Raw genomic sequence first — 23,503 nt, forward strand, 5'->3', positions numbered from 1 at the left:
TGATGTATCTGTTAAACCAAGGAGAATGAAAACATAGCAACAAAAGTGGGATTTATCAAGATTTCTAGTGTCTTCTAGGCTTGTGTTCAGTGAAATAAGCAAAGAAAATTGCACTTTGTCTTCTAAATACGGTACACTTTTACAATAAAGGCTTAATTGATAAAACCTGATTATTGGGTCATTTCCCAGAGAACTAATTTATACCAAACTATATTTAATTGCAGTAAGTGCCGAATAATGGGGAAGGCAGTTCTGCCTAATAGGAACACCATCAGGCAATTTAGTGGTCCAGTTTAGTTCTCTGCTTGACTTGACCCCTTGTGACTTTCCCTGGCCATCACCGTTAGCATTTAGTGTTGATACTACGTGTTACATATTCCATGGTATTTTCCACCATCTGTTCCTACCATGTTACATATCAAACTACATATATTACTTTTGGTGGAAATCAATCCCTTTCTTAAGGTGGATCACACTGTCTGAATCTCAGAATTGTTGAAGAACTTTGCCAAAACCGTGCTTCTGTGCTATTGCCCTGAGTTTGGTTCTCCTGGTGGTTGGTGGATTTTTGACGTGGAGAAGGAAAGAAAAAGGGGAGGAAAGTCCTTTTTGGGACATTGTTCAGAGCATATATCTTCTTGTAGACAGTTGTCAGATCAGGTGCTGAAGTGCTTCCATTACTCATGAGCTGGCACACATTCCCTAGACTCAGAAATGCTTGAATTTTTGCCAGCACATTGAGCACATCCCAAGTTCTGATCCCTTGAAAAGTAATTCATATATCACAATATTAGGATGTCTTTTATGATGTCATCAGAAAAAAATTTCTCACATGGAAGAACCAGAGAAGAGTGTTTTGCTGGCCTCATTAATTTCAGTGTACTAAAATGGAAAGATTATACTGTGACCCTTGTCCCCAGCCAGTGGTCTATGCTAACTAGCTTAATGTTGTTTAGATCAAGAAAGAAAAGTACAATGAAACAAAATGTCTCATGTCTGAAAGTAGTTCTTCAGTCAGCAGTCAACAAGCATTAAACAGAGAATATCTCAACATGATTTTAAACATTATTTTTCCTGAGTATACTTGCTGCATTCTCTTTTTCCATACTCTAAGGGGCAGTAACATGAACAATGTTGGTCACATTTTTTCATTTTTCTTTTTTATTTTTATAAGTATGCTAATAATCTGAAGCTAAATGTTAATGTGGGTCATTCTTTGATAAGGATGACAATTAACTGGTAAGACTGCGTGGTACTTTTCAGAGCAAGAGCATTTTCAAGCCTGGCTTGGAATGGATCCCATTTTGAGAGGTTAATGAGAAGATTACTGATCCTTTGTGTCTTATGTCTAATAGTTCTTAAAAAAAAAAGTTTTATTTCCAATAGATGTAAGCTGCATTCTGCTTTAATACTTTCTCTGTGTAGCAACTAAATTAGATTCTGAGGGATGCAGGAAAATATGATGAAGTATATGAACAGACTATTATACTCTAAAAATTTGTTCTCATTTTTTTTATTATTATTATTGACTTTATTTGATAAAGATATTTATAAGGAATCTCTCTAAGCATACGTTTTTCCCAGATGTTTGGCCAGCTCAATAGCTCTAGATGTACTGAATCACACTGGGTTGAAGGCATGGAGATTACAAATTAGAAAGGCAGGAATCTTCAGAAGCAGAAGAATAGCTCTGATGCATTTTCCCTATTTCTTCCAGGTGTTGAATCAGTGACATCTGAGCCATGGCAAACATTGCAACACAGAAGAAAAACCTTAACTTCTAGAGCACTTGTTCAGATCAAGTGCAGATACTAGTGAATAGAAACTATTGCCACTTACAGTCAGTTTTGTATTCTTTATATCATAAAGAAGAAGTATCTAGTCCCATTATGGTGTCAGTCTCATTGGCAGTCATATCTTAAGTCTTTGTTCAGCAACAGCTGATGTTTTTGTTGAAGTAGCAACCAGCCCCACTGAATGTGATGGTGATATTTAGTTTCTGAAGTTACTTTAAGTTCTTTGGCAGATGAAGTCTTTACTGATACGAAAAGCTCTTTAACTCTTTAGTCCTTCAAAACAACTTCCGAATGAATTTGGAGGAGATGGGGACTTTTTTTTTCTGTGAATAAATTGACTGTTTCACTGATCAAAGGAAGAATGAGCTTCCTTTACTGTACAGCTACCTCTGCTTAGAGGTTTTCAACTGTATAATTACGTTTTAGTGAATTGTTTTTGTTGTTCTTCTCACTTTGTAATGCTTGCATTCTGATATCTCACAGAGCTTTGGCCCTGAATTTATGAATTTGTTTCTTTAGTTATTTTTACAAATAAATACATGCTTGTATGTCATCCTTAAGTACCAAGTGATTCCATGCTTTCTTGTGAATTGTATTGTACACTAAGCTACTGCTGCGTGAATCCAGACTAAAACTTGCTCAATCAGTTGAGAGCCTCTCAGGGATTTCAAGTGTTGTACATGCATAACATCTTTATTTGTATTCTTAAATTGACAGGTGAAGTATGCTGCCCTAACGAAGAGCAAAACAGAGTTTCAGTTGGAATTGGTGACTCTTGCTGCCAGGGAATGCCTTATTCTACATCAGGGAATCAAATCTGCTGTGGTGGATCACTCCATGACAGTTTTAGCCAACAGTGCTGTGGTGGAGAAATCATAAGCGCAGACCTGGTCTGTTGTGGTGATGAAGAAAAAGGGACTGCATACAAAGCTCACACAGGTAAGCGAGAATTTTCAAGAAAAAAGAGTTTTCGTCTTTCTAAGCCTCTTATAACATTAGCTATTCAGCAGTGGGATGCTCAGACAGTTAAGGTGTGTATGCCAGTTTTGTTAAGATGCCGTTGCACTTTACTCACATGTTCTGAAAAGTTGCAAAATGGTTAGTATTTCATAACTCATCTTTACTTCTGTCCAAAAGTTGTGGAGTCTGGAGACAGAAAATTCAAAGAGAGTGCATGATCTTTCATTATTCCAGTCAGGAAATAGGATCAGTCTTCTTTTGGCCAGTAGAGCTGAGGTTAGACTTGGCCACCTTGAGCTGCCACACATCCCAGTGAATGGATTTTCCTTTCATGCTGCAGACGTGGCATTAGTCAACTTGGAATTAAAGGTGACAAATACTATCTGGTTGGAGGCCCATGTCTCTCACTTATACATTTACTCAGAGGTAAACCCACCACAGTTTAACAAAGCTCAATCCACTACAGCTAGTCATTTGTTCATCTGGTACACCCCATGGATTTCTTGCATATTGCAAGAACCTACTGCATCCTCTGGATTTAAAATATGAACATTACTTCCTTGTAAGGGCTAGCTGGTGACAGAGACTAGAGGCATTATTACACACTTCATTCAGGTATTTTTGTGTGTCTTTTCTGCATTTATAAGATAAATTATATACCATCAGCCTTAGACTTTCTCTGCCTGACAAAAGACTTCAAAACTGATCACAGTCCTGAAGGGGAGCCTGATTTCAAAACATGAAAATAATGAAGTTTTAGTTTTGGTTCTGCTTGGTGTATTAAGATTGGTGATGGCAGTGCTTTTGTTTGTGCCAGTTTGAGCCTCTTGCTGTACAGCTGAGGATCCTAGCATATAACTAAGGTCCCACATCAGAAGACTGAACTCCTTTCCCCCAAAATAAGCTCACTCTTCTACTTATTTTTGTGTTCCGTGGATCCTTAGCACTGTGATTTTTGAAGTATTCCCATTCTGTGATGACTGTCAGGGAGGACTGAACTAAGAGCCTTGGCAATGCTTTCTCCCCTCCAGTGGCCTCCTGTGGAGTGTGTGCGGTGAGCCTCGCTGCTTCCAGGGTGCTCTCCCTACTTTAATCCCTAATTGTGCCCGATCTACAGCATCCACGCAGGGCTCACAACATCAGCTTGGAGCAAGGCCCTCTTGCTTAGCAGCACATTGTGTGGCTGCCACAAGACGGGGCTGGCTCATAAAACATCTCTTTATGTACTTTATTACTTAAACTCTTTTATTTGCCTGCAGGAGCCCTTTAACAAAATCACATTGAATTGACTTTCTCACACCAAATCAAATCTCCCTGGTCCCAGTTCAGTTGTCTTTGTCAATATGTATTTTATAAATGGAGTGAATTAACAGATGCTGTTGGAACAGAACTGCTGGGGTAGCGTTTATGTTTTTACTGCTCTCTCTGGGCAGATGAGTTGTGTAGGAGTGTAATACAGGTATCTTGGGATGAAAGTTATGTTCTTCATTTCAGTATATATGTATTCTTAAGAGTTTTTTTCCCTAAATATATATATTTAAAACAATCTTTACACTCCTTTTTTTAAAATGTGTTTAGCCTATAGCACTCTATCATTTACACCATTTTTCTTGAGAATGGATCATGATGACATTTTTCTGGCCATTAAAAAGGAAAACAGTAGCTTTTTCATCGTTCACAGGTTTGCTGTGAGGACTTTATGCTGTGAGCCAGCATATAGCTGAACACAAATACATTTCTAAAAGATGAATTAGTACCATAGTTGAAAAGAGATCATATTATTTCGCATTAAGCATAGAATAGATTGTGGTTTCTTATCATATCATATGCATCATGCTCAATAGGTTTTTGCTTAATTTCTCAGACTAATTCAGCCTTGCTAAATATATCATGAAAATGCAAAAGCCAGACACAAAATCTACATGTTCCCTATCCCTCTTATTTATAATGATTCTGATGGAAAAAAAATGGTCTCACACAAAAACAATTTACTTATCATTGACAAACGGATAAGTAGAATTTTGCAAGGATATGGTAATTGGAAAGCTGATCCCATTGTTTAAAAGGGGAAGAGGTAACAAGGGTGGCTTTATGTAAAAGCTGATGTGCTTCTAAAGCTCCATTTCATAGCTTGCAGTGGATGCTGTGGTTTAAAATATAAGAATAATTTAAAGCCTCCTTTTTTTTTGCAATTTTTAGTTCCTTCAAAAAATAATATGAGAAGAACCACAGTTAATACAAGTGCAAATCTTGTGTGCAGCCTTATTGTTGCTTAATCAGTTCTGCTGAAAGCAGCGTGTTTCTGCGGAATGTAGGCCCATGTTTGCACTGAATGTGGGTTTAAGGGCTTGAATTGTAGAACTTCTTTGTTTGCCGTTGTATATCTCTTTTGGAGAGTCTGTCCTGAAACAAGAGATGTTTCTTCCATCTCAAATTAATCTTTTTTCTTTTTTTTTTCTGATTTCCATTTACTTACATCTTATTTTACGCCCCTTGTTGGCCTTTTTAGTGGGGGGATCATAGAGACATCTACTGGCAGAGGCTGGCAGTGATGCCACTGTACGCACATATCCTGAGCCCTGCTGCTAGTAAGTGATTATCCAAAGTTGTCTATTTCTGTCCATAAAAGATAATGGAGCTAAGTAAAATCACTCTTAGATTTTCTCTTAAAGAAAAAAAAAACAAAAGCTAGTGAAATGCCCCTATATTGACATCCCATATTCATAAAAGATGAAGCTTTGTACTGTTGTGGTTTCTGATCTGTCATAGTTGCAGTACCCGCATGTAAGCCAGGGATTTTTGGAGTAGTTTGCAATGTACACTGGCTCTGTGTTTTGTTGATCCTCTACTCTGGCTCCAAAGGCTAAGCCTTTTAATACTCATTTTTCCCTTTTGAAAGCATTGGTTTTGCGGATTTACTAAATTAGTAATTCATCACTCAGCTACGTTTGTAAATTTTTTCAGTTGCTGGGGATGAACATGAAATAATTGTTGACAGAAATCACTGCTAGCAAGAAGAGTCTTTTCCAGCCCATGGATTTTCTTTTTGCTGTAATGCATTATGTTCCTGTGAAACAAAAATATATAAAGCACGACACATGCATTCCAGCTGATTTACAAACATATATTTTGTATTTTGGTATTTTTCTGAGTTCTGCAAGGGTTTATATGAATTTCTGGACCCTTAAACAATTGAATAAAGTGATTTTTAGAAGGCAAATCAATCCATCAATATTACGTGGCCTTATTTTGTTTTTCTAGGAGCATATTTAAAATTGTACATTTGAGGTGTCAAGGCTCAGGAGTCAAGTGCTACATGTGATAAATTAAGCAAAGGTCAGGGGCTATGCAATGCAGTTTCAGAAGATTGTCTACCTCCGCCTTTGCAGCTCATTCATGCTGAAGTGATGCACTATGGGAATTACTACCAAACTCTGCTCTGCAACATCTGCTCTCCCTAAGTGAGTTAGTGCACGTCAGACATCTTTATGTCAGAATATTGCAGTGATGGATGCAGTCTTCAGAAAATGCTGCATAAAAATCTGGTGTGCCGTTCTGGCCATTAAGTGAAATTACTATTTAAATTAATGGCGCTGTCACAGTTTATCTGTGCAAAGAATGAACGCTGATTAGGGTATTAAGTAATTAGCAATTTATCACACTGGAACAAGGCTGATAATAATTAAAGAAGTAATGGTTTACCAAAGAAACTAGAAAGGGAGTCACTTCTTGTTATGTGAGTGAAATCTTGGCTGAAAAATTTAATTCAGCCAAACAAAGATGAGGTTCACACTGAAGGAATACAGCCTTGTTTGTTTCAATAGAAAAACAGTTCATTATCAAAATTTTAGTTTGTCTGTCAAAAGTCTCTCGGGGCTATCTGAGTTGCTTATTAGTATTGAATTGAGTCTTTTTCTGCATTAATTCTCTACTTAAAGTTGTTAGAATCCTAGGACAATTTGGAAAAAAAGGGTGTGAACAAGAGGAAATATTTACCTCTTGGAATGCTGGTGATTACAGTTTGACTGTGTGAATGAAACCAGTCCTGTAAATAGGTGAAGCATGCAAGTAACCACCATTTTGAGTCGTTTCTCTGACTCCTTTCGAAGGATCATACCTTTAAAGAGTAATTTTCATTATCTATGACTTCCTAAGAGAGATTTGCTGCAATAAATGGCAGAGTGTGAAGTGGCCACTTCTGTACATGTATTAAATGTCTACATACTCTGGAAATTACATCAAATACAAATTACTTTGTAAGTATAATCGCATATCATAGCTCTGTGGTGGGTTATTTTGTGTCTAAGGGATTTCTGTAGCATTTGCTTGGAGTTAAAATTTACCCCTTTCTTTAAATGGTGTGGGATTCAAACGGAATTTCACAGTTGCAAAACCATATTTGCGAATATATGGAAAATTACACTGATTATGATGAGCTTTTCATTTTAAAATAGAATTATTAAAAATGGAGGAAAACCAGTTGAATTAATTTTTTGAAGTTTTCAATTACACAACAGAATGAAAATTATATTCAGAAACAAACTTCTTCAAGTATAGTTATGAGATGGGTGAAACTCCCCTGTGGGTATTTTGCCCATTTGGTTTCGCATAAATTGTACATACCTCTACCTTAGATCACAAAATAAGATGTGAAGCATTCTGGAATGCTGGGATGCACTGTTTGGAAGGCCACCTGTATAAGAGAGAATGAATGAAATCTGACTGGAAGGTGGAGATTCTTACAGGAAATTTTCATCAAAAGTGTGTCCTTGACCTGCAGTGTACACCTTGGTGTTGCATTTCATAGCAAAGGTTCTTACAAAAGTGGAAGAATGGTGCAAATTAACTCTAGGCGATCCCTGTTTATTCCTTGAATTCTTGTTTTCAGGTAGGTCTAGAAATTAGGACTGTTGCTTCAGTCACCTCACATTCCAAATTTAATCTCACTTGAGCTGAATTGACATAATTCCTACGGCTGAAGGTTTTGTGCCAAGCTAGATGGCAGCCTCAGCTTTTTCCTTTCTTAACTCTTTTAAAACTTATTTACATGTCATATTCAGATATATATTTTTTTGTTTGCTGGTTTCAGGGATGTTCTGCTGCGGGCAGGAATATGTGAATGTGTCAGATACCATATGCTGCTCAGGTTCCAGTGGTGAGTCCCTAGCACATGTTAGGAAGAATGACCAAGTGCCAGTAAAATGCTGTGAGACTGAACTTATTCCAAAGAGCGAAGAATGCTGTAATGGAGTTGGATATAATCCTTTGAAATATGTTTGCTCTGACAAGATTTCACCTGGAATGATGATGAAGGTAATTGATAGAAAATCTCTCGGTAGCACTGATTTGATGATGGAAAGAGAAATACACTGTTCATAACTATTTTTCTAAAATAGGAATATAAAAACTCTTGTGTGCATTATTCATTTTCACATTACATCCATATTAATACCGAATGAGTTCACCATGATTGATGTTATTGCAATGAATTCTAAAGGAATTAATAATGATTAGCTGCCTCTGTGAAGTGTTGCCCAGCACCTCAGATTAGTGCAGTGGCTAAAAGCTGGCATACTAACAAGACTGGCATGATAGCCAGTTCCCTTTCTGTGGCCACTGTTCCTGGTGATGTCCCTTGAGTGGAAACTGAAATTGAAGTGGCCAGTTCTGAAGCATAAAAAAGCTATTACATTTCAGTTTGGACAGGCAGTATGTCATAGATTACCCTAACCTCAAAAAAAAAAAATTACAAATAAAAGTAAAGTAATTGATATTTTCTTGATGAGCTTAACTTTGACCATATAGGAAACCAACAGCAGTTTTGGTGTTAATTTCAGTAGTGTTAGCATAGGTCCTTATACAAATTCTAGCAATATTGAGGATATTTTTGATGTCTTTGATACCTAGTGAATTATACAGTTTATTTTCACCTAATTTTAATGTAAGAGTACACTAAGCAACATAAAAGTTAATTCTGCCATTTTTAAGAGTGACCAGTGACATAGGTGCCAGCATGAAACAATTTGGCCAAATTTCAGCTGCAGCTCCCACTGAATTCAGTAGAAATTTTCAAGTAATAACACCTCAGTGTTAGACATAAGCTGTAAAAGTACTGCCAGTTGTTATTTAAATGTTTGTTTAAGAAAACAAATGTTTCAAAGGATGGGAACTCTGTTTAAAAATATGTATCTATTTATTTTTATATATAAGTATGGATTTATATTTAGAGAGTAAGAAAGAAAGTAGGTGAGAGAAAGAGGGAAGGATTTTGTGATTTGGATTTTTTGGATGCTACAGTATGGAAATCAGATATTGTGTGTATCACTAAAATAAGAAGAAAGAAAAACAGAACAAATACTGTCATGTACAGGTGTTCCTGTGTTGTTTCCATTTGTCTGCTAAGGTAATACACAGATATTTCTTTCATCTCCTTTTCATGTCACTTCATTTTCAAACTGAGTAATTTTCCCCCAGACAAAATCCAAAGTGTTGTGATGAGTCAACTACCATTCTTCAAGGCATTGTATTTGTGTTTATGCAAGGCAAAAATAGCTGGGAATAGGTTAATGAATTCTGGTATATAGTATACAAGATCCATGTTTTTGGTATAATGTATTAACAAGGGAAACACTTAGAATCATAGAATCACCGAGGTTGGAAAAAGCCTCTAAGATCATCCAGTCCAACCATTCACCTATCAGCAATATTTCCCACTAATCCATGTCCCTCAGTACATCTGAATGTTTCCTGAACCCCTCCGGGGACAGTGATTCTACCACCTCCTGGGCAGCCTGTTCCAGGACCTGACCACTTTCTTGGGGAAGAAGTATTTCCTAACATCCAACCTGATTGTCCCCTGGTGCAACTTGAGGCCGTTCCCTCTATTCCTATCACTAGTTACATGGCAGAAGAGGCCGACCCCCACCTCACTAAAACCTCCCTTCAGGTAGTTGTAGAGAGCATTTGTATTTCACTTAGATGCAGTAGAAGGGAGATAGCAGTTCTGGATTTCTGATATGTGCAGATCTACTAATATTAAAAGGACTGATATTCTGAGATGTGTCCTGGAGCTACAGTGTATTTTGTCTGTGAATTAACTGAACTTCATAATCAGCTAACAAACTAATTTCAGTAGCTGAATAAAGGAAGTATTATATTCAACTATTTTTTGCTTTCTCTTTCAAAATTTGTAGCCTAATGTGAAGAAGTAATTAGCTAATATTGCAGTACTTCTCTTCCTGCAAAAAAAAATTGAGAATTATTGCTCTCTATCTTATGGTTTGGTGAAAATACTCTTTAATGAATTTCATTGTAAACTTGTAGATGTTCAGTATATATTTCTATTTCTGTGAATTGCTCTTCGTGGGTTAAATCTTAAATCTGCTTTAATGTCTGTAGAGGTATCCTTATTACAGATCTGCTGTTTAGGACAGACGTGTTAGAGGGCACAAGTTCTCAAGCCCAGGGGATAGGGTCCTCAGTTCTTGAAAGCTGCCGAGAAATTGCACAGAGCCCTGTTGTGTACTTGGAAAGCTGGGAGAAAAGCCAGGAATTTGCTACTGATTTGCCACAGGATATTGACCTTTGCAGTAGAATAATGTTCAAATTATCAGGTAAAATCACATCCTCGTTTTATTATAGACTTTCAAAAACACCCAGTCATTTAGGGCTCCAGTGGTTAAAATTTGTGATGTGGTTTTTTTGCAAAGAACCTACCAAAAAAAATCTGACTTTCTTTTAGAAAGGATTATAGAAGCATAATGACCAATAACAGTAGAGACGACAGAGGCTGAAAGGGTCTCTGTGTGCTAGAAATACCACTGCACTCTGTGTTGTTGCCTAATTTGGATGTTGTGTAATGACAGAGAAATACCAATAGAATCATTTGTAAGGAAAGGAAGATAGGATAAATATGTTAAAATTATATGTTTATTCCTTAGGTAAAAGAAGAATGTAAGGCTAATACCCTTTGTCCTTTACCTATGGAGAAAACAGCACATTGTGGAAAGTGTGACTTTGATCCTAGAGAGACTATCTGTGCATGGATAAAAAGTTCACAGAGCACTACAGGAGAGGAGATAAAGGAAGATGTGTGTCCAGTTGAAGAGCAGACTGTCTATACAGGAAGCCCAAACCAATATTCATTCACAGGTAAGGAAAAGTGGCATATCGAATTGGTGATTTGCTAGTGTGTTTAATTCACCTGGGATAAAAAGATGTCCTGAGTGCTGTCAGGTATTCTAATTGACTGTGAAGCAATTGTAGTGAAGTAGCATTCTTTAAGAACTAGTCAGTGAATCAAGACAGTATCTTCAGGGAATGAAATGAGTAATAACTTCAGTGGAATGCATAAGATCTAAAGCTCCTTTCACAACTCTTGCTATAAGTGTTTCTATATCAGACGATGGCCTTACATCAAGGAACAACTTCTGCATCTGTTTTAAACATGTAAGTAGTTTCATAGACACAGAAAAATGAAATAAAACTCTTTGTATACTGATAAACGATTGAGGTGATCCAAATGTAATTTTCTTTTTCTAGATCCAAACCTAGAACCTTTTGTCACATATGAGTACAGGGTGGCTGCTTGGAATAGCCATGGAAGAGGCTTCAGTGAAATTAGCAGAGCTGTCACTAAGCAAGATGTGCCACAAGGTGTAAGTCCACCAAAATGGGCCAAAGTGGATAATCGGGAAGACATGATACTTCTAAACTGGGAAGAACCACTCCAACCAAACGGTACTGTCATACGCTCAGGAAAAAAAAAGAAAAAAAGAATATGTTCTATCATTACAATGACAGTGTTTGAAAATCACAAAATGTTGCTTAATTAATCACTGCCACTGGAATATACTTAACTCTGTAAGAAGAATTTGCACATGGTTGAGATAATTTTCATCACCAATAAGAGTAGATTCTAACTTTTAAAAGACGACAATTTAGTATGTCCCTAAGAAGAGCCCAGAAACCTCTTTGAGAACAAATGTAATAATAATAAGGAAATAGAATCATGTTATAAAACAGGGGGAAGGGTGGCTTGATACTCATATTTCTTTCAGGAAAACTCGGTCATGTCTTTCAAACAGTGTGAAATCTTGGACTAGCTCTCTTAATAAACACTGAGATCTACTGAGATGTTGATGTAAATGTTGAGTAGAGTAACTGGTAATTGACACTAACCATTTAAGTGGAATGATTGCCAGTTAGAGTGGTTGCCTGGAGATTTCATTTAATATTTTCTGTTTGCAGAGGAGGTTATTATAGCATACCGTCATGCAGTATTTCTGAGCTAACAAAAGACAAAACTTTCTTTCTGTGATAGGTCTTATTATTCACTATATCATTCTTCGAAATGGAATTGAGCGTTTTAGAGGAACTGAAATGAGCTTCAGAGACACAAGTGGCATCCAGCCATACCATGAATATTCCTACCAGCTGCGAGCTTGCACTGTTGCTGGTTGCGCAGACAGCAGCAAGGTTAGTGAATTGGTCTTCATTGAACTAGTGCCAGACTTTTATCAGCCAGTGTGGTAACATAAAAATGCTTTTGGAAAGGTGTGATTTGAAGACATGATGATTATTTAGTAAGTAAGTGAAAAACATCAATAATCTTATTTGGATTCAGCCACTGAAAGGTGATTATTTTGAAGCTAAGTTTGATACAGGCAAGTGGAAGAAGAAAGCAGTCGCTCAGTCTTGGCAACACTGAAATTGCACTGTACAAACTGATGTTTGTTAAAGAGAAAACTGCACATAATGGAATAGAGTAAGGAATATTAAAGTGCACATTCTCTATGCCTTGAAGTTAAGTCTTTGCTTCTCCCTAAGATGTTGATAGCCTCCTCTTCCTTGGTATTTCTTAGTTCAACTGCTTTAGCTAGTATATCAGCTTCTTCAACAGCCTTATTCTGAGGTTGCTTCTACTATGTTACCGTTCACTAGCTTTCCATGTCTACATCTACTTCAGGCTTTACACTTGCCTTGTGCACAGCCTGCCTCTGCTTCTATTTTAAGCAAACAGAATCTCTTTCCTACCCTTGTCAATGTCTCATTTCTTCTCTCGTCACTTAGAATCACAGATGCCTTTCACCAGCATCATTATTTAAACAGCTATAGTTTCTCTTCTGCAAAGTATCTGCCTTACTCATAATTTGGAAGAAGTGCTTAGGTGACCGTTTTTCAAAATAATAACCTTGCCTTTGTGAAAATGAATTTCTAGGAGTGCAAGCATAAGATCTGTGGAAGAAGTGGTGAATAAGGATTGTGCTTTTTAATTTCAATATATGTGGGATTGAATGTGGGGCTTTTTCTGATGTTTAAATGTTTTTCTTATTGTTCAATTCTCAGCCAAAATTATGAGAAAGGAAGCACTGACACAGAAGGATGGAGACAGGCACGTAGTCCTCTACCTACACACATAGCTCTGGTCTGGAAGTATGGAGACATAGTTGCTACAACCACTAGCCTGAGCTGATAAATTCTCCCTAGTCCAGTTGTCTGTAATTAAAGAGTTTACTGTTGCAAACACTGAAGTCGGCAAGTAGAGACTGATTCAATCAAATGCACTGAGACAAGATATGATAGAGGGCACATTTTATATTTACAGCATTATATAAATACTTTATAGTGGTAATAACAGAAAAAGAAAAGCGGTTCTCAAAGAGAGAAAGGTCTGACTCACTTATTAAACGAGTGTGATTTGAATATGCCTCTGTGGGAGAGAGTAGAGATGTTTGTGTATTTATAAAGACCTTAACAAGCGCTAAGTTATTCTTTCAGAATCTTAGGTTTCCTTAAAAAACCATGGAGTTGCAAATAACTTTGATAGAGTTCAGATTGTACAGGATATTTTGAGGCTCAGACCCATGTTTACTCGTGCTTAAAATAAATGAAATCAGGCAGTTAAAATGCAGAGACACTGATGAACCATATGGAAGAGAGTTATCAAGAGTTTTCAAGCAATACAGTTTTTGTTGTTTTACCCTATGCTATACACTGCAGCTAAAATGTGGTGAACCTGTTGTGATAAATTGTAGACATAGACTTATGTAATATATTCAAGGTCAGATTTCATTGTAAAAAAAAAAAAAAAAAAAAGAGGAGGAAAAAACTAACTAGTTCTCCAGGCTCTTGGTAATGATATGCCAGGCCAAACAACATTTTAAAACGAAAGTGACATTCTCATTGATCACGGTATCTAGTGTACTATTACATTAAATTGCTCTTTAATTCATATGTCTTCAGGTAGTTGCAGTCACTGTCCAAGGAGTCCCAGAGAGTGTTCAGCCACCAGACGTCAGTGCTCTGAACTCAACAGCACTGCATTTAAGCTGGATTGCACCCAAGAAACCAAATGGTATCATCAGAGAGTACCAGATCAGTCAAGTGGGAAAAGGACTCATATACTCTGACACTGGAAGCAGAATGCACCACATGGTATCAGGTAAGGAGGCAGATCTCTCTGAGAAGCTAATGTCCTGTCCTTAAGATATAAGGAACTATTAACATTAAAACCGCCACCTATCAGTAACTTTTAAATCCAAAATTTTGTGCTCAGTTTAGAAATGCTTTATACGAGTTTACATACCTTAAGCCTTTCAGTTCTGTCACTGTTTGTTAAAATATTAGTAGATATAATTTCAAAATTATAAAATAAATCTATCCAGCTCAATTCATGACACGTGGTGAGATTGAGCTGTCAGTTATTCTTTGTAGACTTGACATCCCTTCGCACAGATTCAACTCCATTTTACTGTCATTAATGTGCACTAATGTGGTTGAAGTCACTGGTGCTTCTGTGAACATTTAGCAGTGTAGGAGCCAGCAGTACCTTATGCCTGAGGTAATAAAAAGGAAAGAAAGACTGAAAGGGAAAGAATTAAGATTCTGTTTATAAACTTATGTATTGCTTATAGCCATTTTCTAATTGCTCAGAGAAATTTCACTTTTGTGCTTGTATCTGAAAAAATCTTTATTCAAGAGATTTGGGATGAGTGTCGAGATTAAACTAAGATCTCAAATGTATTATTGTCATCTATTCATTTTTTATTTATATTTGAATTTTTCACTGAAGCAAAATTATGCTTAGAAATGCTTCTGTTGAATACAAAAGATGGAAATAAACTTTCCAGGATATCTTTTCTCACCTGTTGAACTCAGCTTACTTGTTGAATTCTTGTATTTATGGTTTTTAAAAATTTATAAATACATTATTTTTTCTTTTTTTCATACCTGGTGGAAAACACAGATTCGTCTGTTACAGATAATGTGTAGTAGCCACCCAAGAAACAGAAGTTGATTTAGAGCATATCAAACCCATACAGCATAACTCCCTTCTGATCACCCCTCTCAATTGCTCACAGTGTCAGTTCTGACTCAGGCTGGTTCCCTTAATGTTTTCAAACAGATACTCTTTGCTATGTCTGCTCACAGAAGACTAGAGGATTCTTTGACTGTACTATGCCCAAGCATAAAATTCATAAATGGTTTATTAAACCTGTTTCCAGATCCACTCCTTCTGGACAGGGAGTATTAACCTAGAGTATTTAAGTTTGTGGTATATAATTCAGAAATGCTGTTGTAAGCTTGTGATATAAAGAACACTACCAACATGTGATGATTTATCAGTAAGCCATTTGAGAAACACTTCTATGATCCCACTTCCTTCCCAGAAAGTGGTTATATATCCAGAATTGAAATTTGTAATGCAAACAATATAGCTTTTCTTGCCAGTTGCAAGGGAGAGGAAATCCTTGAGAAACAAGGATCTTTTTTTCCTTTTGTGTGCCTGTTCCATTAAGCAATTATCCAGTGCTGCCATGTTCAGCCAGGAGCAAAATAAGTGATCGTTCCTTGTCATAGTCAAATGTTGTGCTGTTTTCTGTGGGAGGTTCTTTGGGTAATAATGTGGAATTTGTGGCACAGATTCTGCCCTGTGGATAACTATTGCTCTCTAAATTCAAAGAGTAAGCTAGAAGAATCTGGTTTTCTTTTTCATACATAATCTCACATGTTTGAGCTAACTGTTGTCTTATTCCCTGTGGATGCAGGTTTTGATTTTCTTATCTTCTTTTTTTTTTTCTTCTCCAAAAACATCTGCTTTTCCCTGAGCAACAGTTGAACATTAATGAAGCTGTTGCATTAGTATTTCTTGAGACTTTGAATCTCGGGTCTTGCAAATAACAGACAAGAAGGCTAGCACCTTGCCACTGCACCATTGTCTTGCTGCTTATTTTTAATTACATCAAAGCTTTGGAAACATGATCCCACAAATGCTTTGTGGGAATAGCAGTGAATGTGCTCATCATGTGAAATCCATAAATTGCTTATAATCCTCTCAAGATGTTAAAAAAAGCATTAAGTAATTGAAGACAGGAAGTCCTCAGTTAATTATTTAGAGGTGTTATCAATGCTTTAAGCAAACTGAAGCATTTTCTGCTATCTCACTGAGTTGAATGCCACTGGGACATAGGGGCAGCAGCCATCATCTTCTCATATTCTCTAATGCAAACAGCACATGGCAGCTTGTCAATAAAAGACCTTTTTATATCATTTATTACTGAACACTTCCACTACTCTGTACAGAACAATTTGGATGACAGTTATGGCATTGTTTCACTTTGCGTTACTACTACTTTACAAATGGGCCTGCTAATGCTTTGCACTGGGGGGCAGGCAGAGGATAAGACTGAAGAAAGTAATTAGAGGAATTGTAAGAAAAAGCTACGAGTGCTCTCTTCAGTAGCAGAAAGTGGGTTTATAGTAAAAATTCAAAACTCTCCCTTTTTAATGCACTAAATAACATATCTCAAATAAGAAATTTTATCAAGGATGTGTAGGAACAGTCATCTTTAGGTAAAATTCAGACTGGATTGTTGACATTAAATTTGGGAGAAGACACGAGAATACAAAATATAAATGAGTGAATAGTTTCAAATTTATTCTTTATTTCATGGCAGTGAAAATTGAAGAGATGCAATAATGCTGTCACTGGTCAACTGTCTCTCCATGCAGCTCTGAATTATGAGTAATATTTATCTAAAAGAAGCTCTTGGGGATGGAAGGGTTGTGTGAAGCTGTGGTCAGAAATCTGACATCCTCCTGAGTAAAATTCCCGTAGTGAGACCAGAGAGTGTTAGCCTGGGAGCTAATTACTGACCTTGCTGGAGCCATACCCACAAATCAACACAAACAGCATCAGAATTATTTGGCTAATAAGACAATGCATTCTTAAAAAAGCTGTTTCACAACTCCTTTGGCAAACAACGAATACTGCAAAAAGAAAATAGACTTCTAAGTCTAAAGCAACAGAATAATAATAGACTAAAAAAAAAGAAAAAGAAGTATCCTCTTGTGAATAATCATATAGAGAAATTGGAAAAGCAAAATGCTGTTTATGTTTCAAGATCGTCTTACTTGTTATTTTTATTATTAATCACATACATAGCTTTGTACAGAACTTTCCAAAGCACACGTAAGACAAGGCACTTAATGCAAAGTTTTAATAACCTAGATAAAAATCTGCTATGACTGCTCCATGTATGACTAGAGGTTTCAGGTATCAGAATTTCACCAATAAATTTGGTGAAACCATGTGCTCTTTTTTTAATGCCCATTTTTCTCTTTAAAGTGTAGCTGTAAATGAGTATTGCTTTATTATGCATGTTTCCTTTAAAAGTGAACATGACTCCCTTTAGGGGAATTCAAGTAATTTGTTGCCACAGTAATCTTTCCTATCCTGAAATGTTAAATACTTGGCTTTCCTCCACGCCTTTGCCTCTCCCCAGTCCGCAAGTGTCATTTCCTCTCTTCTTACTTTTATACTCAGTGTTCAGATGATTTTTATTCTCTTCCAATTCATGATTAGGTTACAGTCAGGGCTGTCCCTCTGAGTCATCTCTTTATTTTCTCTCTTTCACATATCGTGCAATTTGTAAGCAGCTTGCATGCCTTCCATTCATTATTTTACCTTTCTACATAATTGTTGCTTCTTATTTCTCTTAATTTTTTTCTATGTATTTTAATTAAAACATCTTTATACTGGCTATAAGCAAGGATTTGTTTACAAACAAAGATCTTGCCCAGGCATTTTTTCCTTTTCACAAAATAGCATAATTCTTGAAGTAATTACAATTAGGCCCACAAGTTACATCACTAGTATGGTCACAAAGCCAAGCACTTACAAATTGACCCATACAATATGTATGAATTGACCTGTCTAATCTTAGTTTAGCATCTTTCACACAAGCACAATGAAATGACCTGTATGACAATAGCACAGTCCTTTGCAGGTAGGGTTGCTGCCTCACTCCGTGCACAAGCTGTGCCTTCTCCAAGGGCAGAAAAATCATAACAAAAAAGAGGCGTCTATATATAAGATTGTTGCCCCAGCTTTTGTGGTGCTTGGTAGGGTAGGGTTATTCCTTCTGGGAATCTTGGTGTAGATGGGCCTAATTCGAAGTCTGCTTGCAAATATCGTTTTGGCTCAGCAGACATCATGGAGGCACAAACCCAAGGTTCACGCAGATGTGGAGCATGATGAGGGGGGCCACAGGAATGGCACAAAAACATTTTCAGCCCAGCCTTGTGCCCTCAGCCAAGCTCATAGATGTGCCAGCCTCCATTTCCAGCACAGCATTGCCTGGCCTCAATGAGCTGGGCCCATATCTTGGCCCAGCCCCAGGGAGGTGTCCAGGGCAGAGGCTTCTCCTGCTGCTGCTGGCCTGCCCTGCTGCCTGGCTGGTGCAATGGAAAGGGCTCAGGAAGGTCTCTTGAATCCTGTGGGACAGCGAGTTAGAAAGTGACAGCAAATTAAGGGTAGGAGGGCATTAAGGAGAGATGGTCCCAGGATTAAGAGAGTTCTCTGGGGCATTCATTTCTGTTCAGGCTGCTTGCTGGCTGGTACAAAGGCAGGCACATCTCAACCTTTCACAGATTTGCTGTGAAATTTGTTCTTCCTGTTGCTACCTTCAAGTCCACTTTTTTTCATTCAGTTCAGTAACCTACTGGCAACTTGGCATCAAAACTGAAGTCAATGACACAACGCACAAAGATGTTTGAAAATTTCCAGGATAGGGTCAAGGCAATATATTCTCTTGTAGTCTCATTCAAGAATGCTCAGCACAGAAGGTCTGAGCTGAAAAAAATGGTTTTCTAAAACTTACAAGTAAATAAAATTAATATCTTGTAACCTGGTTATCATTCCTACTTCTGATTGTTTTACAGCAGATTAAGCAAAATCTTTTAGGAATTAGAGATAAAAATAGGGCAAAATTGAAAAAATAGAGGTTGGAAAGGAAGGCAGGAACAGAGAATGTAATTGGACTTATTTACAATATTGCTCTAAGCAATTACATTTGCAGGTACTTATCTTTAAATTTCTAAGGCCATAACCAGTGATGGAGAATATGTCTTTGCCAAGAATGGGTGCCTTCCAGTAATGTTTTAATTATTTGGTGTCGTTTCAAAAAGAATAAAAAGCAAATTATCAGGAGGTTCATTTGGGCTGAGGTCTGGACTGTTGTTCCTATGGTGCAAGTGCTATCTAAGTCAACTGATTTGAAGCTAACTGATGTATGTCTATACGAAGGACAGCTGTAGATCCATTGTAGCATAATAATATATTCAATCTGAATTGTTTTGTAAGGTTTGTAAAACTAGTAGAGTATATATTTCTAAATTAGCAATAATTCACTGTTTCAGTATTATTCAGATGTAAAGAAGAATGACTCAAATTTTATGCTAGCCAAAAGTACTAAAAGTTAAATTTACCTTTCATCTAGTACTTTCTATGTAGTTGCACAGTTCTTGAGATGCTTGATGTCAGCATCTTAGTCTAATCTCAGTTTGTTCTTTCTAGGTCTGCAGCCATACACTAACTACAGCTTCCTGCTTACTGCATGTACGTCTGCTGGCTGTGCTTCTAGTCAACCACTTTCAGGTCAAACTTTGCAAGCTGCTCCTCATGGTAAGGGGAAAAAGGCATTCTTATAGACCCGCAACGATACAGTCATTAGGTCTTGTATTTTTAATGGTTTAACAAGGTGCAAAACTCCACTATCATCCATCAAGCTATCATGTATAAATTTACACAAGAGAATTTGGTTTTCTTCTTGGATCTCATCACTGTCTTTACACTGACTGCCTGGCACTGCATTTATGCTTTGTTTTTATGACAGTTTTTCCACATTCATCTTGAAGTTAGCAAGGTTAGATTTAATAGATGTATGTTTTTAAAACCACAAATAAATATGCAGAGATAACTAAACACAGAAGTGTGACAGTCTTTGGCTTTGTTCTCCATTAATCTGTACTTTGTCTAATTAGTTACTTTTAATGAGGGTTAAATTAAGAATGTGTATTAAATTCTGTCATCCTTTCTGGCAATGTTTAATGCTTTTCTTATATTGCTGAAAGCAACAGCACAAAGTGTGGAAAAGGAAAATACATCTTTATGTTTCTGTCATTAAGTTAAATTAATGTCATTGTTGTGTTAATAGGGGTATGGCCAAAACCTCATCATATAATAGTTAGCTCAACAGAAGTAGAAATCTACTGGAGTGAACCAAAGATACCCAATGGACTCATTACTCAGTATCGATTATTTCGTGATGAAGAACAGATATTCTTGGGTGGTAGTAAAGACCTGAATTTCACAGATGTTAACCTGCAGCCTAACAGTAGGTAAGGTATGCTAAAGCACTTTGGTAATGTGTGAAAGGTGTTGAAAATACGTGTTTGTGAAATGTACAAAAATGCAAGTTACTCTATTAACAAAAGAAAAATCTCTTCCTTTTTTTTACTTATTTGATAAAAACATGGTAAAGAGCACTTGTAGGAAGCTTCTAAGTGTTGGAAAGCCTTGATTAAATGACTATTTTGTTCTTTTTCTGAGAATAAGTTATTGTGATTCAAAGAGGGGGGAACTTGTTTTGTTTTTCTTTTGTTGGCGGTGGTCCTTTATCAGTTGTTTGTTGTTGTTTTTTTTTAATAGAATGAAGCATAGAATGGTTTGAGTTGGAAGGTACCTTAAAGCCCAACCGGCTCCACCCCCCAGCTGTGGGCAGGGCTGCCCCACACCAGCTCAGGCTGCCCAGGGCCTCATCCAACCTGGCCTTGAGCACCTACAGGGATGGGGCACCACAGCTTCTCTGGGCAGCTGTGCCAGGGCCTCACCGCCCTCTAAGTAAAATTTTCTTAAGGAATATCCTTAGAAAAATTAAAGGCTTTCTATGACAGTCAGCAGTTGATGTGGTTTGTAATTTTTTCTTGTGAATATTGAACATATTCACAAAAGTATACATTGGTTGAACATATTGAACATACCTGGCACAAAAGCATCAATTGCCAATACTTTGAGTAGGCAGTTCTCAAATTCTGAAAGGTTTTGGAATTTTTTGAGGGTCAATATTTCTCTTATGTAAACTATTGTAAATTTTAATATCAAAACTATTATTCTGATTATCTAAGAAATGTTTAAGGTGATAATGTTCACTAATCCTGTATTTGTAGTCTGTTTGCTTTTACCTGGTGAAAATGTGAATGTTTTGTTACTGACATGCTTAAAGCTTCTAACTGTAGTGTCTACTGATCTTTTTGTGTTTGCGCAGATATGTTTACCAGCTGGAAGCTAGCACTTGGGGCGGCAGCAACACCAGTGATAAATATGTTATACAAACACCAGTAGAAACACCGGAGAACATTCACGTTCCATATAATGTCACAGTACTTGATGCATCTTCTATATTTCTAGCTTGGGACATGCCAGGTAAAAACATATTTCTCTGTATCACTTTGTAGCAAAATGAAAGGATGGAATAACACTACATTCAGGCAGGCAGTTGAATCATTCTGATTTTTTTATTCTGTGTATTTGGTTTTACTGTTTGTGTGATTTAAATAACCAGTACCTATATCAGCTGTTTCCTGGAGACATATTTTTTTTAATTGTTGGCTTAGATACTTGGATGGGTATTGTGAGAATTAGCTAATCAAAAATCCATGTATTAATTTGATCTCGTAAACTATTACTGAGTACAAGTAGTATGGGGGGAAAAGAAGCAATTACACTGAAAATAAGATTTCCCTTATGTTCAGACCAACCTGAGTTATCAATAGGGAGACCTGCCAACCTTTTGGGTTGGTGATGTCTTGATATCTATGCTGGCAATTAAAATGTACAGTTGTCCTGCAGGTATACTGTGTTGAACTCCTTTAACAAAAGGTGTGAGAGTGTGATACAAAGATCCTTCACCAGCTTTGACCTGATAGAATAAATTTAATTCACTACAGCACCTTAGTGTTACGTGGATGTATTACCTTGCAGGACGATGAGTTAGCAAAGGCTTGGAATTTTTTTTGCTCTTGTTCCTCTTCTCTTCTTGTCATTAGGTTGTCTTGGCCTTCAATAGAGGTAGAGTAGAAAGGAACAAGTGAATAACAGCATCTTCTATAGTTCATTTCCAGCAAGGTGTCTTCCAGTTTCTAGATAGTTTTTTTTTTTTTCAGTTATAGGGAGGTCAGGTTTTTTTAGATACTTAAAATGTTTGCATGCTAGCAACAATACGTGTTTTTATCAGTGAACTCACAGAAGTGTTTGATGTCACCTCTTCCTAATTATTTAAGATGTTTGTGCCTTACAGAGCAGTCACAGCAACATCAATTGACATTAAAAATAAAGTGACCTAGAAAAGGTATTTTGCCTTCAGTGCTGGGATTGCAAGTATTGCAGCAGTGCTTAGCAGCGTTCACCCTACCCATTTAAGCAATGATTAATAAATCTATAATACCCTGAGCTGTCAATCTTTTAGTTTTCAGAAGCACAAAATCCATTATAGAAATGCTATAATATATGAAAAAGATTAAAATCTTAAATTAAACTTTTCCCCCTACTGCCTGGAAGGATTTAGAACCTAGCAGAAGGCAGGTGAATTCGAATGGCACATAATCTACAATTGGTTTTATTGGAAAGTGACTCATACTGTATTATAGTTTTGATAATAAATGTAATTTAAGATACAAAATATTCAGCAACATTTTAAATAGATTCAAAACATATGAGTATACTGGAAAAGTGTAGGCTTATGTTGAGTGGGGCATTTTCCTTCTTGTTCTAGACTTTTTTCCAGCTGCTCAAATTCCTGTTACTCGTAGCAGCTTACAAGCCTGCAAGGAACATCAGGCTCTGTGGGCTACATTTGGTTATATTGCAATTAAGATTGTGTATACAGAATTTTGTGTATTCCTGAAGCCACACAGTCAGAGGGGCGAGGAGGAGATAGGACATTATGAATGTACTGTAGAGGATGAAGTGTTGATGTACACACACAGGTGTAGGAATTGTTCTCCTCTGACAGGGAAAAGAGCATGTCCTTCTTCCCAGGTACTGGGATGCACCCTCTAAACCTATCTCACTTATGTGGATTTTTGGTGATTCAGTCCCTTCTTCTTTGCCACCATGTGGGGTCAATTATTTAAGCCTTTAAGTGTGAAGAAGGGATTGTTTTTTGTGTAGTGCCTCTGTAAGGATAGATGGAAAAACTGCTGTTCCTTTTATCGCAGTGTCCCAGGGCCACTTGCTGATCTTTCTTATAGAAATGGAGAGTATTAAAAGCAGATAAATGCTTCTAAAATAAACCCTGTGTGCAGAAGCATAGATGTATACAGAAGCTCAGAAATGCGTTTCTGACTTTTCATAATCCTGCTTGTTCAGAAACCTTTGTGTTCTTACTGCTTTTTCACAAAGGAAG

The 23,503-nt window shown here is 37.0% G+C and overlaps 1 protein-coding gene across 1 annotated transcript in view; it reads left to right on the plus strand.

The window, feature by feature from the left end:
* USH2A (usherin) overlaps nt 1-23,503 on the plus strand; it is a 373,387-nt gene that overhangs the window by 287,123 nt on the left and 62,761 nt on the right. The window contains exons 49-57 of the mRNA XM_021393255.1: nt 2,514-2,735; nt 7,846-8,069; nt 10,697-10,907; nt 11,298-11,495; nt 12,079-12,233; nt 14,001-14,199; nt 19,615-19,722; nt 20,255-20,438; nt 21,365-21,522. Of these exons, the coding sequence (XP_021248930.1) occupies nt 2,514-2,735; nt 7,846-8,069; nt 10,697-10,907; nt 11,298-11,495; nt 12,079-12,233; nt 14,001-14,199; nt 19,615-19,722; nt 20,255-20,438; nt 21,365-21,522 (1,659 nt within the window). The remainder of the gene's footprint in view (nt 1-2,513; nt 2,736-7,845; nt 8,070-10,696; nt 10,908-11,297; nt 11,496-12,078; nt 12,234-14,000; nt 14,200-19,614; nt 19,723-20,254; nt 20,439-21,364; nt 21,523-23,503) is intronic.

This window comes from Numida meleagris, chromosome 3 (genome assembly GCF_002078875.1).
Source record: "Numida meleagris isolate 19003 breed g44 Domestic line chromosome 3, NumMel1.0, whole genome shotgun sequence".
Classification (NCBI taxonomy): domain Eukaryota; kingdom Metazoa; phylum Chordata; class Aves; order Galliformes; family Numididae; genus Numida; species Numida meleagris.